Source organism: Cherax quadricarinatus, chromosome 5 (genome assembly GCF_038502225.1).
Source record: "Cherax quadricarinatus isolate ZL_2023a chromosome 5, ASM3850222v1, whole genome shotgun sequence".
NCBI lineage: Eukaryota > Metazoa > Arthropoda > Malacostraca > Decapoda > Parastacidae > Cherax > Cherax quadricarinatus.
Genome location: NC_091296.1, coordinates 77466004 through 77485593, shown reverse-complemented (window position 1 = coordinate 77485593; position 19590 = coordinate 77466004). Strand labels below are relative to the sequence as shown.

General features: G+C 37.3%; 1 protein-coding gene across 1 annotated transcript in view; it reads right to left on the bottom strand.

The window, feature by feature from the left end:
- LOC128692942 (polyamine-transporting ATPase 13A3) overlaps positions 1-19590 on the bottom strand; it is a 147326-nt gene that overhangs the window by 18549 nt on the left and 109187 nt on the right. The window contains exons 9-15 of the mRNA XM_070104671.1: positions 16200-16309; positions 15976-16068; positions 13870-13977; positions 7727-7885; positions 7276-7398; positions 1226-1496; positions 958-985 (exon numbers count right to left, since the gene is read on the bottom strand). Coding sequence (XP_069960772.1) covers positions 958-985; positions 1226-1496; positions 7276-7398; positions 7727-7885; positions 13870-13977; positions 15976-16068; positions 16200-16309 — 892 coding nt within the window. The remainder of the gene's footprint in view (positions 1-957; positions 986-1225; positions 1497-7275; positions 7399-7726; positions 7886-13869; positions 13978-15975; positions 16069-16199; positions 16310-19590) is intronic.

The window sequence follows — 19590 nt, the reverse complement described above, 5'->3', positions numbered from 1 at the left end:
CAGTAGTCTGCGTAACAGTAAATCTTCTATTTTTTGTTTGAATAAAAATTCAAAATAGAAAGCAAGAGGAATATCAGAGGGGCCTGGGGACATGACTGATGAACAAAGAAAATGTTATTTTAGTCAGGAATGTCTGCACTGTTCATTCTGGACCCTATTTCGAAATTGTCATATTTTTTAATTTTTGTGAAATTGGCCAAATTGCAAATTTCTCACCATGTTATTGGGTAGTTGAAATTGGTAAATGGGCAGTTTCTTGTGCTCAATCAATAGAAAAAAAAAATGGAGTTCTAAAGAAATAGCTATGAGTTTGGTCGACTGGAACAATGGAATTAGCCGAAAATAGGGCTCAAAGTGGGCGAAATTGCTGATTCATAAATATCGCCCAGGTCGCTAACTTTAAAAGAGTGTAAATCCATCAGTTTTCCATCAAATTTCGTTCTCTTGGTGCCATTACTATCGGGAAAAGATTCTCTATCATTTCATTTCGGGGTTGCGACAGTCAAGGGGTTAATGTGATTAAGACAAAAGTTAAAAAATGTGTAGGGATATAGTTTTGGAGTGGTTGGTGATTTTGTTCAATATATGTATGAAAGGGGAGATTAAGGTACCTAAGGATTGGCAGAGAGCATGCATAGTTCCCTTGTATAAGGGAAAAAGAGGATAAAAGAGTAAGAATTATAGGGGAATAAGCTTTTCAAGTATACCGGGTAAAGTATATGGCATAGTTATTATTGAATGAATTATTGGAAGTAGGATAGCAGAGGAAGAAGGAGGCTTTACAAAGGGTAGGGGGTGTTCAGGCAAGTATTTACGTTGAAGCACATAGGTAAACAATACATGGATAAAAGTAAGGAATTTTTCATTGCTTTTATGGATTTAAAAAAAAAGCTTATAAGGCAGATTGGGATGCAATGTGGCAGATATTGCAAATGTAAGGAATAGGTGGCATGTTACCTTTTATGTGGATGGTAAGGCTCAAGGACTATAACAGACATTACAGTCTAATATACTCAATGAAAGAATAGTCTGTGAAATATTACATACTTGTAAAATAATCAGCTGAGCTAATTTGCATAACAAATTTAATTAGAAGATATATCAAGCAAAAGAAACCGGCAATAAATATATTTTAAAAATTATAAAAATGTTAAAGAATTATCAACTGCAATACTGCACTCTATATAACCTTAGGATTTTACTGTAAGAACAGAAATTGACTAACCAGTAACCATTATTGTCCTAATCTTGGCCATGTGGAGCTGAGAAATAATAGGTGTAGTTTCTGATTTCAACCTGTTCTCCATAACTAGTAGTCCAAGGAATTCTAGGTTGCACTCTACTTCATCACGGTTGATTTGCTGTGCCTTTCTATAAGAGAGCCTAAGAGGGCGCCAACCCAGCGCCAGCACACGGTACCCTTGGTAAGTATATTGCAGCAGCTGTTCAGAGAAGTTAGAAGGTACTGTCTCAGGCTGTGACAAGCTTGCTATCATCTGCAAAGAATATAAACAGAATTTTTTCAACTTCCTTATGTCAGCATATTATACACAGTATTACTAATAGAACAAAACATTTCCTCTTTAGCACACAAGCCAACCCTTTACACGTCTTCTCCCTGGATATGAAATCTCATATACTCTGCCTCTTCCCTGACATCAGCATCCCTCCACCATGTAGCCTTATGACCTATGTGGTTTTTGGTAAAAAATAATCTGAAGCCAAGACAGCAACAACTAAGTGTCCATAATAAGGTTAACAGATTGCCTGGATTTATAGCAAGAAGTAAAACAACAGAAGTTCAAAAGTTATCCTACAGCTCTAAAGTATCATTACTCTCTCAGGGATGAGGCTTCTGATCCAAGGAATTAAATTTGCCCCCCCCCCTTCCCCTTCCGGAGATTTAACATGACTGTCTCCCATTCTTCAGGAGCTGTATGACCTCTGTGTGTTTAGCACTTTCCCATAAGTATAATAATAATAATTAGGTTATGAAAGATTGTATATTAGATTGGAATTAGGGAGTATGGAGGGAGCAAATGTGTTCAGAGATTTGGGAGTGGACTTGTTGATGGATGGGTCTATGAAAGACAAGATAAACCATAGAAATGACAAGGGAAAAAAGGTTGGAGATGCACTGAGGCATCTGTGGAGACAAAGAACTTTATTCATGGAGGCAAAAAGAGTGCTGTATGACCTCCATGGTCATACAGAGCCTAGTGGAATGGGTTTAGTAGTCCTATATGTAGTAATAATTGAATAAAAAAAAAAGTCCACTGGATGGTATTCCCTCCTGAAAGAGCTACATAAAAAAGCAAAGAAGCTGTCAATTACAGGTACAACACTTATTTTCCAGTATCTTTGGTTCCTAAGTTTTGTTGGAATAATGACTTTGCCAGACCAACAGAGTCACGTAATGATAACTTTACAATACATCTCTGACGCAGTAATTATACACCTGCCATGTCTCTACAACATCATGGTCTGCTAGAAATTTAAATTAAACTTTTTTATAAATAAAGTAGGTTTATTTATTACTGTACTTACAAAGAATGTTGCAGTACTACCACTACCAAAGTGATAAATTTTATAAATTTACTGGAACTGCAGACCTAATCACAAAGATCTGGAAGATGAAGGTTATCAGGATTAATCTGTTTTATAGTTGACTATTTCATCATGGATTTGTGATGCAGGGAGGACATCTGGGGTACTTCAAGTTGGTGCTAGAGAATTTTCAGATGTTGGCTACTGCTATGACACACATTTTTCTTGGTTATCTTTTTAAACATTTCATCCAAGTGAAGCTGTTCATGTGCTTTGTTCATTCCCATGAATCAAACTGAAATTCCTCAGTTCTTGTTCAGTCACAGAGGAACGTTGTTCGAGCCCTTTGATTAATTCACCTCAAAACTCAATTAACTTGTCAATAGCCATAACTACAGTAAATCCTTGATATAACAAACTAATGGAGTATTTTCAGTGTTACTTCTACTTACACTTAGGTCACACTACACATACATGTACACGTTTATTTATACACACTCATCTGAGTTTTCTTTGATTTTATCTTAATAGTTCTTGGTCTTATTACTTTTCCTTTTATATCCATGGGGAAGTGGAATAAGAATCTTTCCTCCGTAAGCCATGCGTGTTGTAAAAGTCAACTAAAATGCCGGGAACAATGGGCTAGTAACCCCTTTTCCTGTAAAGATTACTAAAAAGAATAAGAAGAAGAAAATTGTCAAAGTGGGAAGTCTGAATGTGCGTGGATGTTGTGCAAATGATAAGAAAGAGATGATTGTGGATGTTATGAATGAGAAGAAGCTGGATGTCCTGGCTTTAAGTGAAACAAAGCTGAAGGGGGTGGGAGAGTTTCAATGGAGAGGAATAAATGGGATTAGGTCAGGGGTTTCAAATAGAGTTAGAGCTAAAGAAGGAGTAGCAATAATGTTGAAGGATAAGCTATGGCAGGAAAAGAGGGACTATAAATGTATTAATTCAAGGATTATGTGGAGTAAAATAAAGATTGGATGTGAAAAGTGGGTTATAGTAAGCGTGTATGCACCTGGAGAAGAGAGAAGTGTAGAGGAGAGAGAGAGATTTTGGGAAATGTTGAGTGAATGCGTGGGGAGTTTTGAATCAAGTGTGAGAGTAATGGTGGTTGGGGATTTCAATGCTAAAGTGGGTAAAAATGTTATGGAGGGAGTAGTAGGTAAATTTGGGGTGCCAGGGGTAAATGTAAATGGGGAGCCTTTAATTGAGCTATGTGTAGAAAGAGATTTGGTAATAAGTAATACATATTTTATGAAAAAGAGGATAAATAAATATACAAGGTATGATGTAGCACGTAATGAAAGTAGTTTGTTAGATTATGTATTGGTGGATAAAAGGTTGATGGGTAGGCTCCAGGATGTACATGTTTATAGAGGGGCAACTGATATATCGGATCATTATTTAGTTGTAGCTACAGTTAGAGTAAGAGGTAGATGGGAAAAGAGGAAGGTGGCAACAACAAGTAAGAGGGAGGTGAAAGTGTATAAACTAAGGGAGGAGGAAGTTCGGGTGAGATATAAGCGACTATTGGCAGAAAGGTGGGCTAGTGCAAAGATGAGTAGTGGGGGGGTTGAAGAGGGTTGGAATAGTTTTAAAAATGCAGTATTAGAATGTGGGGCAGAAGTTTGTGGTTATAGGAGGGTGGGGGCAGGAGGAAAGAGGAGTGATTGGTGGAATGATGAAGTAAAGGGTGTGATAAAAGAGAAAAAGGTAGCTTATGAGAGGTTTTTACAAAGCAGAAGTGTTATAAGAAGAGCAGAGTATATGGAGAGTAAAAGAAAGGTGAAGAGAGTGGTGAGAGAGTGCAAAAGGAGAGCAGATGATAGAGTGGGAGAGGCACTGTCAAGAAATTTTAATGAAAATAAGAAAAAATTTTGGAGTGAGTTAAACAAGTTAAGAAAGCCTAGGGAAAGTATGGATTTGTCAGTTAAAAACAGAGTAGGGGAGTTAGTAGATGGGGAGAGGGAGGTATTAGGTAGATGGCGAGAATATTTTGAGGAACTTTTAAATGTTGAGGAAGAAAGGGAGGCGGTAATTTCATGCACTGGTCAGGGAGGTATACCATCTTTTAGGAGTGAAGAAGAGCAGAATGTAAGTGTGGGGGAGGTACGTGAGGCATTACGTAGAATGAAAGGGGGTAAAGCAGCTGGAACTGATGGGATCATGACAGAAATGTTAAAAGCAGGGGGGGATATAGTGTTGGAGTGGTTGGTACTTTTGTTTAATAAATGTATGAAAGAGGGGAAGGTACCTAGGGATTGGCAGAGAGCATGTATAGTCCCTTTATATAAAGGGAAAGGGGACAAAAGAGATTGTAAAAATTATAGAGGAATAAGTTTACTGAGTATACCAGGAAAAGTGTACGGTAGGGTTATAATTGAAAGAATTAGAGGTAAGACAGAATGTAGGATTGCGGATGAGCAAGGAGGTTTCAGAGTGGGTAGGGGATGTGTAGATCAAGTGTTTACATTGAAGCATATATGTGAACAGTATTTAGATAAAGGTAGGGAAGTTTTTATTGCATTTATGGATTTAGAAAAGGCATATGATAGAGTGGATAGAGGAGCAATGTGGCAGATGTTGCAAGTATATGGAATAGGTGGTAAGTTACTAAATGCTGTAAAGAGTTTTTATGAGGATAGTGAGGCTCAGGTTAGGGTGTGTAGAAGAGAGGGAGACTACTTCCCGGTAAAAGTAGGTCTTAGACAGGGATGTGTAATGTCACCATGGTTGTTTAATATATTTATAGATGGGGTTGTAAAAGAAGTAAATGCTAGGGTGTTCGGGAGAGGGGTGGGATTAAATTATGGGGAATCAAATTCAAAATGGGAATTGACACAGTTACTTTTTGCTGATGATACTGTGCTTATGGGAGATTCTAAAGAAAAATTGCAAAGGTTAGTGGATGAGTTTGGGAATGTGTGTAAAGGTAGAAAGTTGAAAGTGAACATAGAAAAGAGTAAGGTGATGAGGGTATCAAATGATTTAGATAAAGAAAAATTGGATATCAAATTGGGGAGGAGGAGTATGGAAGAAGTGAATGTTTTCAGATACTTGGGAGTTGACGTGTCGGCGGATGGATTTATGAAGGATGAGGTTAATCATAGAATTGATGAGGGAAAAAAGGTGAGTGGTGCGTTGAGGTATATGTGGAGTCAAAAAACGTTATCTATGGAGGCAAAGAAGGGAATGTATGAAAGTATAGTAGTACCAACACTCTTATATGGGTGTGAAGCTTGGGTGGTAAATGCAGCAGCGAGGAGACGGTTGGAGGCAGTGGAGATGTCCTGTCTAAGGGCAATGTGTGGTGTAAATATTATGCAGAAAATTCGGAGTGTGGAAATTAGGAAAAGGTGTGGAGTTAATAAAAGTATTAGTCAGAGGGCAGAAGAGGGGTTGTTGAGGTGGTTTGGTCATTTAGAGAGAATGGATCAAAGTAGAATGACATGGAAAGCATATAAATCTATAGGGGAAGGAAGGCGGGGTAGGGGTCGTCCTCGAAAGGGTTGGAGAGAGGGGGTAAAGGAGGTTTTGTGGGCAAGGGGCTTGGACTTCCAGCAAGCGTGCGTGAGCGTGTTAGATAGGAGTGAATGGAGACGAATGGTACTTGGGACCTGACGATCTGTTGGAGTGTGAGCAGGGTAATATTTAGTGAAGGGATTCAGGGAAACCGGTTATTTTCATATAGTCGGACTTGAGTCCTGGAAATGGGAAGTACAATGCCTGCACTTTAAAGGAGGGGTTTGGGATATTGGCAGTTTGGAGGGATATGTTGTGTATCTTTATACGTATATGCTTCTAAACTGTTGTATTCTGAGCACCTCTGCAAAAACAGTGATAATGTGTGAGTGTGGTGAAAGTGTTGAATGATGATGAAAGTATTTTCTTTTTGGGGATTTTCTTTCTTTTTTGGGTCACCCTGCCTCGGTGGGAGACGGCCGACTTGTTGTCAAAAATGAAAGGATGTTGCATATATGTTGTGCATGGGTTATTATCGAGGTTTTTGATATTTCCTCAACCACTTGTGGCCACATCTATCTCAAAGTCACTAAACTTGGGGTCAACATCACTTTCCTCTTAAACGGGGAGAGCTAATATGACATAACATCAGTGAATCCCTGGTATTTGCCATGCTATTTCCTCTAGCTGGCGCTCAGTTGAACTGGTGCTCCCACAAGGTACTAAGTGGTCCCAGTCTTTTTTTTAATACTGCAAACACTGAGTGTTAGGACCTATTCTATACTGACTAGGCATCTCAGGCCAATCATGCGAAATTTGGAGGCAGGAAAAATAAAACGTTAATCTACGTTTGGAGCACCAGTGGTAATAACATAGATCTAAGTTTGGACAAGTTTAAGGGTTTTAAAAGTGCAATTTACAGAGTAGAGTTTGCTCATAATTTTTAAAAGTGTTATATCAAGGGTTTGCTCTACTGACAAGTAAATATGTTATTAATCTTATCCATAGTCAGGGTTAAATGTTAGCAAAATATACTAAGAATCACACAAAAATTGAGGAATCACCAACAAATCCAGTGTAAACAATATAAGTGAGCTTGTTACACACATCATTTGTGGCCACCCTCATACCTTTGTCCGGACTATAAGAAGTACCAGACCATCTGTTTCTAGAACACTGGTGCTGTACCTGTACTTGCACTGAAATAAACAAAAATACAATACGTATGTGTAAAGAACAGGACTGCCTTTTGTAACTCACCTCTGGAGAGCCTTTACAGTAAAGCTCAAAGTTTGGAGCACCAAGTCGTCGAGTAATGACAGACATACGTTGTAAGCTGGAGGAGAAAGGAAACTGACGAAGTATTCCTAGTTCTAGTGGTGGCTGAAACAAAATTCATAAATTATGATGGAGATATACAATATCTTAAATAAATAATGGGCAGAAATTATATTTAAATTTTCTTGAATATTATTTACCATTAATACTTAAACCTTAAAACTCAAAAAAATTCCATATTGTCAACAAAGCAAGTAACCCTAGTATTTACTATTTCTAGTCTTCATGAAGCCAGGACAACTGCTATACACTTACATAATCAAAGGAAAATACTTATAGTATATAGGCACTGTTCCAGTGATTGGACTTAATCAAGTGATCAAACCCCTAATCAATAAATTCATAATAAAACAAAAAATGGGAAATATCTTACTTCTGTTTCTACATTTTCATTGCTGATGACAACATCAGGGGCACTCGGACGCACTACAGATGGCATCATCATGTCATATTTATTGGTGTCATCCAAACCTGGTTCATCCAAAGTCCAGCCAGTACTCTCAAACATTTTTAGATCCAAAGGATCACCCACCTGTTAAAACAAGAATTACAAAAAATCAGGATTGATTATTAATTACCATAGTTAAATTAGTAAAGATGACTTTTACTCAATAGTTAAAAGATCAAAACCTAACGTAGGATGGCTCAAGAATGAAAAATACAGTGGTACCCCGAGTTTCATACATAATTCATTCCAGAAAGCTGTTCGAGTGCCGTTACCGAACGAATCCGTAAGGAATAATGTAAATTAGATTAGTTCATTTCAGACCTCCAAAAATACACTTACAAAAGCACTAACAATAATACACTTACATAACTGTTCGAGTTGGGAGCTGTACGAAACTCGGGGTACCACTGTACTTGTAGCCTCTACAGGCGAGTAAAAAGTCTATTTTTTAGTATATTTGTAGTACAAGCAACAGAACAAGCTTTTTAACACTCTTGTAAATATAGTGATACTACAAACAGAACTTACTTAATCTGAAGTAACCATATATGTATATAAACACAGAACAGCATTACAACTACAGTGGACCCCGGTTTACGATCAGCTCCCAATGCGACCAATTATGTAAGTGAATTTATGTAAGTGCATTTGTATGTGTATGTTTGGGGGTCTGAAATGGACTAATCTAATTCACAGTATTCCTTATGGGAACAAATTCGGTCAGTACTGGCACCTGAACATACTTCTGGAATGAAATAATATCATAAACCGGGGATCCACTGTATATCCCCTAAACATTCGTGCATGGTCTTAGAAAAGTTCAAAACATGAGACACAATACACTTTTAAGATGGAGGCAAAATGTGATCTTTCTCTTAGTGTCTGCAACACTGCATTATCACTTAATGCTCTTCTGAAAGGCATGTGGGCTGAGTTACACTGTACTACATAATATTAAAGCATAACAGAAGAAACGCACATACGAGAGCCACCATGAAGTATACCTAAGTGTTTCAAAACGTTAATTAGGAAGCCTGTTCACGTCACCTCCCACCACCCAGCACATGAGTCTTGCATTGTGTTCTTGTTTTTTTGCCTGGCAGATGGGTGGTAAATTTTCAGTCAGGGAAGGTGTTGCAATAACTGTTTGTTCTATTTTGAATTTAAGAGTGTCATTATAGTAAATGAGTTTTATAAAGTTCTATTTAACCATTTGAGGGTCGACAGTCCCTCTCCGAAACTCGTTCTCAGTGTCGGCCAAATTTAAAAAAAAAAAAAAAATTTTCTCTTATGAAAAGATAGAGAATCTTTTCCCGATCATAAAGACACCAAAAGTTTGAAATTTGATGGAAAACTTACGGAATTATGCTCTCGCAAAGTTAGCGGTCTCGGCGATGTTTACGCATCGGCGATTTTGCCCACTTTGAGCCCCATTTTCGGCCAATTCCACTGTACTAGTCGACAAAAAACATGAATATTTCGCTAGAACTCCATTTTTTCTATCGAATGGGTGCAAGAAACCACCCATTTATGAAATTCAACTATCCAGTACAGTGGTCAGAATTTAGCAATTTTGCCAATTTCACACAAATTTCAAAAGATGCCAATTTCCGAATAGGGTCCAGAATAAACAAGAAAGACATTCCTGGCACTAAAATGACATTTCCTCTGTCATTAGTCACGTCTCAAGGCCCCTCTTATATTCTTTTGCTTTCCACTTTGAATTTTTATTCTCACAAAAAATATAAGATTTACTGTTATGCAGACTACTGCATTAGTGTAAAAAATGGTATAAATATTATTGGTGCACTTGTGAAAGAATATTAGACTCACCAGTTGACGTGTATTGCACGCTTGGCACGATTTGTTTACTTTTGAAGTTTGGTAAAAATCGAACATTTCTGCTACTTTGAGCTCAATTTCAAGGTACCTTTCATTGTAAAACCAGTCAAAATCATCTCAATTTCTGTAATATGTCTTCCATTCTATAAAATGAGACCAAGAAAACTAGAATACAACAATAAATACCATACGAAAATACACTGCAAAGTCGCTGTTTTATTCCAAAAAAATGGTCAAAGTTTTTTTTTTCTCATTATGCACTGTGTGCTGCAGGATTTTTTTTATACTGTGCACACTGACCACATAGACCCATTCTTTCATATGAAGGCCTACCAGCTTTCTCCCACTAGATTTGAGGGCGCTAGAATTTAGGCGTACTAGTACGTCAAAAACCCTGGGTCGTAAGCCGTACTAGTACGTCCGAAACCCTCAAAGGGTTAATTGAGCTATGTGTAGAAAGAGGTTTGGTAATAAGTAATACATATTTTATGAAAAAGAGGATAAATAAATATACAAGGTATGATGTAGCATGTAACGAAAGTAGTTTGTTAGATTATGTATTGGTGGATAAAAGGTTGATGGGTAGGCTCCAGGATGTACATGTTTATAGAGGGGCAAATGATATATCGGATCATTTAGTTGTAGCTACAGTTAGAATAAGATGTAGATGGGAAAAGAGGAAAATGGCAACAAGAAGTAAGAGGGAGGTGAAAGTGTATAAACTAAGGGAGGAGGAAGTTCGGGTGAGATATAAACAACTATTGGCAGAAAGGTGGGCTGGTGCAAGTATGAGTAGTGGGGGGTTGAAGAGGGTTGGAATAGTTTTAAAAATGCAGTATTAGAATGTGGGGCAGAAGTTTGTGGTTATAGGAGGGTGGGTGCAGGAGGAAAGAGGAGTGATTGGTGGAATGATGAAGTAAAGGGTGTGATAAAAGAGAAAAAGGTAGCTTATGAGAGGTTTTTACAAAGCAGAAGTGTTATAAGAAGAGTAGAGTATATGGAGAGTAAAAGAAAGGTGAAGAGAGTGGTGAGAGAGTGCAAAAGGAGAGCAGATGATAGAGTGGGAGAGGCACTGTCAAGAAATTTTAATGAAAATAAGAAAAAATTTTGGAGTGAGTTAAACAAGTTAAGAAAGCCTAGGGAACGAATGGATTTGTCAGTTAAAAACAGAGTAGGGGAGTTAGTAGATGGGGAGATGGAGGTATTGGGTAGATGGCGAGAATATTTTGAGGAACTTTTAAATGTCGACGAAGAAAGGGAGGCGGTAATTTCATGCACTGGCCAGGGAGGTATACCATCTTTTAGGAGTGAAGAAGAGCAGGATGTGAGTGTGGGGGAGGTGCGTGAGGCATTACGTAGAATGAAAGGGGGTAAAGCAGCTGGAACTGACGGGATCATGACAGAAATGTTAAAAGCAGGGGGGGATATAGTGTTGGAGTGGTTGGTATTTTTGTTTAATAAATGTATGAAAGAGGGGAAGGTACCTAGGGATTGGCAGAGAGCATGTATAGTCCCTTTATATAAAGGGAAGGGGGACAAAAGAGATTGTAAAAATTATAGAGGAATAAGTTTACTGAGTATACCAGGAAAAGTGTACGGTAGGGTTATAATTGAAAGAATTAGAGGTAAGACAGAATGTAGGATTGCGGATGAGCAAGGAGGTTTTAGAGTGGGTAGGGGATGTGTAGATCAAGTGTTTACATTGAAGCATATATGTGAACAGTATTTAGATAAAGGTAGGGAAGTTTTTATTGCATTTATGGATTTAGAAAAGGCATATGATAGAGTGGATAGGGGAGCAATGTGGCAGATGTTGCAAGTATATGGAATAGGTGGTAAGTTACTAAATGCTGTAAAGAGTTTTTATGAGGATAGTGAGGCTCAGGTTAGGGTGTGTAGAAGAGAGGGAGACTACTTCCCAGTAAAAGTAGGTCTTAGACAGGGATGTGTAATGTCACCATGGTTGTTTAATATATTTATAGATGGGGTTGTAAAAGAAGTAAATGCTAGGGTGTTCGGGAGAGGGGTGGGATTAAATTATGGGGAATCAAATACAAAATGGGAATTGACACAGTTACTTTTTGCTGATGATACTGTGCTTATGGGAGATTCTAAAGAAAAATTGCAAAGGTTAGTGGATGAGTTTGGGAGTGTGTGTAAAGGTAGAAAGTTGAAAGTGAACATAGAAAAGAGTAAGGTGATGAGGGTATCAAATGATTTAGATAAAGAAAAATTGGATATCAAATTGGGGAGGAGGAGTATGGAAGAAGTGAATGTTTTCAGATACTTGGGAGTTGACGTGTCAGCGGATGGATTTATGAAGGATGAGGTTAATCATAGAATTGATGAGGGAAAAAAGGTGAGTGGTGCATTGAGGTATATGTGGAGACAAAAAACGTTATCTATGGAGGCAAAGAAGGGAATGTATGAAAGTATAGTAGTACCAACACTCTTATATGGGTGTGAAGCTTGGGTTGTAAATGCAGCAGCGAGGAGGCGGTTGGAGGCAGTGGAGATGTCCTGTCTAAGGGCAATGTGTGGTGTAAATATTATGCAGAAAATTCGGAGTGTGGAAATTAGGAGAAGGTGTGGAGTTAATAAAAGTATTAGTCAGAGGGCTGAAGAGGGGTTGTTGAGGTGGTTTGGTCATTTAGAGAAAATGGATCAAAGTAGAATGACATAGAGAGCATATGAATCTGTAGGAGAAGGAAGGCGGGGTAGGGGTAGTCCTCGAAAAGGTTGGTGGGAGGGGGTAAAGGAGGTTTTTTGGGCGAGGGGCTTGGACTTCCAGCAAGAGTGCGTGAACATGTTAGATAGAAGTGAATGGAGACGAATGGTATTTGGGACCTGATGAGATGTTGGAGTGTGAGCAGGGTAATATTTAGCGAAGGGATTCAAGAAAACCGGTTATTTTTATATAGCCGGACTTGAGTCCTGGAAATGGGAAGTACAATGCCTGCACTTTAAAGGAGGGGTTTGGGATATTGGCAGTTTGGAGGGATATGTTGTGTATCTTTATACGTATATGCTTCTAAACTGTTGTATTCTGAGCACCTCTGCAAAAACAGTGATTATGTGTGAGTGAGGTGAAAGTGTTAAATGATGATGAAAGTATTCTCTTTTTGTGGATTTTCTTTCTTTTTGCAAGAACTAGTAAGAAAATAGAAGAAAACCCAGCGGGGTGTGTATATATATGCTTGTACATGCAAGTGCTGTGTGACCCAAGTGTAAGTAGAAGTAACAAGACATACCTGAAACTCTGCACTATTGCCAACTATCACTATGAATTTTGTTTAGGCCTTTTGTCTCTTACATTTTATATTTGGCCCAAGTAACACCGGCTGCATTTTCTGCATAAATACATTATTTATCTTTAGTGACTCTTAATTTACTTATATATACAGTATGTGTGTATACAATACATACATCTGAAAGCTTCATACTGAAGGGTTGTTGATCCAAAAAATTGGAACTACCCTTCCCTCCCTTGGATCAAACCTGATTACCTTCCATTCCCCAGGTAGTATACCTCCTACAGGTTCGGTGCTTCTCCATGAATAAATATACAGTGGAGCCTCGGTTTTCATATGCCCTAGTCTGTATGTAAAACTATAGTTATTCTCTATAAAATGTATTTTTTGTTAATATTTTTGGGTGTCTGGAATGGATTAATAGGGTTTACATTATTTCTTATGGGAAATATTAACAAAAAATATATTTTATAGAGAATAACTATAGTTTTATATACAGACTAGGGCATACAAAACCAAGAGGGTTCCACTGTAAATTCATCCCATTTCAAAATAAATGGGGATGGAACAGGCACATTTCATCCGTACAAAACCTGATTGGCCAAGCACTTGCTATCAACTATTTTAATAACATTTATGTTTGGTTTTTAAATAACTTTACTCCATCATATTCAACTGGTCATACAAGAAAATACTAAAATATCTTATATTTGCAAGAGAAATTATTTTAAAGTACACAAAATTCATAGATATTTAAAATTTTACTGTTAGGCAAAAGCAGACATGTACAACTAATGTGATATTTGTTGTGGCAACATTTTGCTCTCCAGGAACTTTGTCAAACCAATACAGACTGAACAAAGATCATGGAGGGCAAAACATTGCCTCAATAAACTGTCATATTAGTTGAATGTGCCCTTGTACCTTGCATGTTGTCAATAATTCTAACAACATTATTAAAATGTTATTGTTTACCTTATCAAAACAGATGCAGTTCAAAACTCCAGATATGTTTATGGAGCGAGGTGATATGCAAAAAATTTTATGGTTCTTCAGCCTCTGGAGAGCATACAAGATTCCAACCTGAAAGAAAAACAGGATTATAAATTTATACTAGAAAAATGAGCAAAGTAAAACCTCAAAAGTCTATCTTTGAAATAAATTTTATGAAACTGTCTTATGTCATAATTTTGAATGGTATCCTAGGTTTTCCTAATAAAAAAAAATATTGTAGTATAATGGTGATGATGAATTCCTTTTTAATGTAACTAAGAGTTGTATCAGGGAATCTGTAGATCAAATTTCCCTTTAGCCTTTAGTTTGCCCAAAATGCAATATACATGATTAGTGGTTTTCTTTTGTGCCTACCAATGTTTTATTATGCATAATCTACATTGTATTTATTTTGCATAAAGAAATAAAAATTGTATTATATTGTACAATGAACAAGAGAAACACCATTATCTATAGATACCGAGCTATTATACGTATTACGAATCACTTTATCTACTAAATTACAAAAACAATTAGATCAGAGATATATATTTACATATTTTTGCCATGCTAGAACCATGACCAGGCACGAAGATGACAAGAATGATGAATTTTCTAATTAAGAGATAGAATATTCATACAAGGTGAAACAAATCTAATGTGCATACCTAGGAAGTTCCAGATGTTTCAGCTCTAATAATAAGCTTCAGCTTCCCTAGTAAGATGTTTCAGCTCTAATAATAAACTTCAGCTTCCCTAGTAAGATGTTTCAGCTCTAATAATAAGCTTCAGCTTCCCTAGTAAGACACTTCAGCTCTAATAATAAGCTTCAGCTTCCATAGTAAGATGTTTCAGCTCTAATAATAAACTTCAGCTTCCCTAGTAAGATGTTTCAGCTCTAATAATAAGCTTCAGCTTCCCTAGTAAGATGCATCAGCTATAATAATAAGCTTCAGCTTTCCTAGTAAGATGTTTCAGCTCTAATAATAAGCTTCAGCTTCCCTAGTAAGATGTTTCAGCTCTAATAATAAGCTTCAGCTTCCCTAGTAAGATGCTTCAGCTCTAATAATAAACTTCAGCCTCCCTAGTAAGATGTTTCAGCTCTAATAATAAACTTCAGCTTCCCTAGTAAGATGTTTCAGCTCTAATAATAAGCTTCAGCTTCCCTAGTAAGATGTTTCAGCTCTAATAATAAACTTCAGCTTCCCTAGTAAGATGTTTCAGCTCTAATAATAAGCTTCAGCCTCCCTAGTAAGATGTTTCGGCTCTAATAATAAGCTTCAGCTTCCCTAGTAAGATGTTTCAGCTCTAATAATAAACTTCAGCCTCCCTAGTAAGATGTTTCAGCTCTAATAATAAACTTCAGCTTCCCTAGTAAGATGTTTCAGCTCTAATAATAAACTTCAGCTTCCCTAGTAAGATGTTTCAGCTATAATAATAAGCTTCAGCTTCCCTAGTAAGACGCTTCAGCTCTAATAATAAACTTCAGCTTCCCTAGTAAGATGTTTCAGCTCTAATAATAAACTTCAGCTTCCCTAGTAAGATGTTTCAGCTATAATAATAAACTTCAGCTTCCCTAGTAAGATGTTTCAGCTCTAATAATAAATTTCAGCTTCCCTAGTAAGATGTTTCAGCTCTAATAATAAACTTCAGCTTCCCTAGCAAGATGTTTCAGCTCTAATAATAAACTTCAGCTTCCCTAGCAAGACGCTTCAGCTATAATAATATACTTCAACCTTCCTAGAAAGTTATTTCAGTTACCTTAATAACTTTCAATCTCCCTAGAAAGATGTTTCAGCTATCATAAACTTCAGCCTCCCTAAGATGTTTCAGCTGTCATAAACTTCAGCCTCCATAAGATGTTTCAGCTATCATAAACTGTTTATTCATTAGCTTTTAATTTCACATTACTATTGAGTTCATTTAACTACCAAGATGTGACACAAAATACATAAAATACGTATAAAATGAATACCGAGATACAAGAACAGTAAGGCTGGGAGAACACAGTCCCAGGGAGGTGCAAAATGAGTCAAATGCCAGGATGACATAGTATATTTTTAAAAATTCTTATATAAAGAAACTTACCGTCATGGCCATAGGTAGTGCAGGAGGGATGACAATAGTGATAAGATCCAAAGAGTCTAGAGCAATTGCAGACACCGCTAATCCACGCATATACTGAAACAATCAGAAAATAACACTATAAAATCATAATACTTGGACTTTAAATTTAAGATTTCCCAAAATATAAAAAAAGAACTTTAAGTTCCATAGAGAGTTTAACAATAAAACTGTTGTACTGGCATTACCTTGGTAATAACTGTGTATAAGAAACCAACAGATGCTATTCCTGCCAGAACTCCAACAAATTTGTAAGAGTCTTGTTGGAATTTGAAGTACAGGTCCGCCATCACAAATCCGGCAATCAGTTATTCGGTTCCTTCAGTTATTCGGCACTAATTTTGGCTAGCATAATTTCAAATTTCCAGGGTCGCCACACCAACCTGCTGGTACTGTTTGGTGGCGCTACTTGCTGCATAAGTCATTCCAATTTCTTTTTCTCCATTTATTGTTTTAACCTGCTTACTTTTAGCCCTAGCCATGGTTCCAATGAATAAAAGAAATGCTTCTCATTATGTAAAGCACCTACACAGTACATTATCCATTAAAGATAAGGTGGCTTTGAAGCCACTGTCGGTTGCCATGAGCTCAGTCTCATGAAGCAGGAGAATATGCTTTATTATTACGCTAATATCAACACTACAGCTTATTTGCCTATCACAATTGATCTAATATGACATAATAAACAATATAAATAACATAAAACATGTTAAATACTCCAGAATGAATAATATTTGGCATAACACCGAGCAGTTCGACGGAGGTATGAAGAGGATATGGTATACAAATACCATTCTCCTATCCCTGTCTTGGGGCTTATATTAGAGAAAACAGAGTATAGCACAGGGCTAACTGTGATATACACTCGTACTGCACCATAAACCTGAAACAAAAAAGTTATTTTCTCTATATAGATTATCACACATAGCAGCATATGTGTAGAGAACCTAGGATAACCCAAAAAAGTCAACGTGGCTTATTTTTAGTACCTGGCTTGGGTTAGCCATATATGATTTTTGGTAAATATTCGATTCCCAGCCAGGGTAGAAACATTAGGTGTGTTTCTTTACACCTGTTGTCTATGTTTACCCATCAGTAAATGGGTACCTGGGTGTTAGCCGACTAGTGTGGGTGTTATCCTGGGACACTGACCTAATTTTCTTGAAATACTCTGCATAACAAGCGGCTTTCTATACAGTAGTATGTCACTGATGTCAGCTAGGCCTGTATACCTTGTACATGTACGTGTAGTAAATAAAGATATTATTATTATTATTATTATTATTATATTATTTTCTCAGTTGTTTGTTGGGTTATCTTATTCAAACTTGGGCAATGTATGATGGAAAGATACTTCTTAACGTACACCAAAAATGAAAGAAATCAGACCATAAATAGCGGAGTTCACTTCTCAGCCATTAGCGGCCGCTTAGCGGTATATTTTTGTATGTTTTTATGGTTATATTCTCATTTTTTCGGTCTCATTTGATAGAATGAAAGATATATTACAGAAATAGATATGATTTTGATTGCTTTCATGATGAAAAGTACCTTGAAATTGTGCTCACAGTAGCGAAAATGTTCTATTCTTTAGCGAAGCTCAAGAGTAAACAAATGACGTCACCGTCCAATACCTGTCCGCCTGCCAGTCCAAATTCCAATACGGAGTCAAGAATGGGTTGACATTATTTATACAATTATTACAATAATGCAGCAGTCTGCATAACAGTAAATCTTCTATTTTTTTGTGAATAAAAATTCCAAATGGTAAGCAAGAGTAATATAAGAGGGGCCTGTAGCCATGACTAATGAACAGAGAAAATGTTATTTTAGTGCCAGGAATGTCTGCATTGTTTATTCTGGACCCTATTTTGAAATTGGCATCTGTTGAAATTTGTGTGAAATCGGCCAAATTGCCAATTTCTGACCACTTTATTGGGTAGTTGAAATAAGTGAATGGGCGGTTTCTTGTACTCAGTTGACAGACTAGAAGTAAATAAGTTTATTCAGGTATACACAAATACAGTTACATAGATTATCATACATAGCAGTGTATGTATAGAGAACCTAGGATAACCCAGAAAAGTCAGACAAAGTGACTTATTTCCAGTACCTGGCTTGGGCTTGCCATATATGATTTTTGGTAAATATTTTTTTTTCTCGGTTTGTTGGGCTATCTCATTGAAACTTGGGCAATGTATGATGGAAAGATGCTTCTTAACGTACAACAAAAATAAAAAAGACGGACGATAAATAAGGGAGTTCACTTCTCAGCCATTAGCCGCCTCTTTGCAGTATATTTTCGTATGGTTTTTATGGTTGTATTCTCATTTTTTTGGACTCATTTGATAGAATGGAAGATATATTACAGAAATAGACATGATTTTGATTGCTTTCATGACGAAAAGTACCTTGAAATTGAGCTCAAAGTAGCGGAAATGTTCGATTTTTGCCGATGTTCAATGAACTGTGTAAGTCAAGTTGGTTAATTTTATTAAGTGTATTCTAACCTAACCACTCTGTAATCCAGCAAACTCAGTAATCCGGCACACTACAGGTCCCAATGATGCCGGATTTGTGATGGAGGACCTTATATATATATTTTTTTTTATTATTTTTATATTATATATATATATATATATATATATATATATATATATATATATATATATATATATATATATATATATATATATATATATAATAAATATATTTTTATTTTTTTTATCATCACACCGGCCGATTCCCACCAAGGCAGGGTGGCCCGAAAAAGAAAAACTTTCACCATCATTCACTCCATCACTGTCTTGCCAGAAGGGTGCTTTACACTACAGTTTTTAAACTGCAACATTAACACCCCTCCTTCAGAGTGCAGGCACTGTACTTCCCATCTCCAGGACTCAAGTCCGGCCTGCCGGTTTCCCTGAATCCCTTCATAAATGTTACTTTGCTCACACTCCAACAGCACGTCAAGTATTAAAAACCATTTGTCTCCATTCACTCCTATCAAACACGCTCACGCATGCCTGCTGGAAGTCCAAGCCCCTCGCACACAAAACCTCCTTTACCCCCTCCCTCCAACCCTTCCTAGGCCGACCCCTACCCCGCCTTCCTTCCACTACAGACTGATACACTCTTGAAGTCATTCTGTTTCGCTCCATTCTCTCTACATGTCCGAACCACCTCAACAACCCTTCCTCAGCCCTCTGGACAACAGTTTTGGTAATCCCGCACCTCCTCCTAACTTCCAAACTACGAATTCTCTGCATTATATTCACACCACACATTGCCCTCAGACATGACATCTCCACTGCCTCCAGCCTTCTCCTCGCTGCAACATTCATCACCCACGCTTCACACCCATATAAGAGCGTTGGTAAAACTATACTCTCATACATTCCCCTCTTTGCCTCCAAGGACAAAGTTCTTTGTCTCCACAGACTCCTAAGTGCACCACTCACTCTTTTTCCCTCATCAATTCTATGATTCACCTCATCTTTCATAGACCCATCCGCTGACACGTCCACTCCCAAATATCTGAATACGTTCACCTCCTCCATACTCTCTCCCTCCAATCTG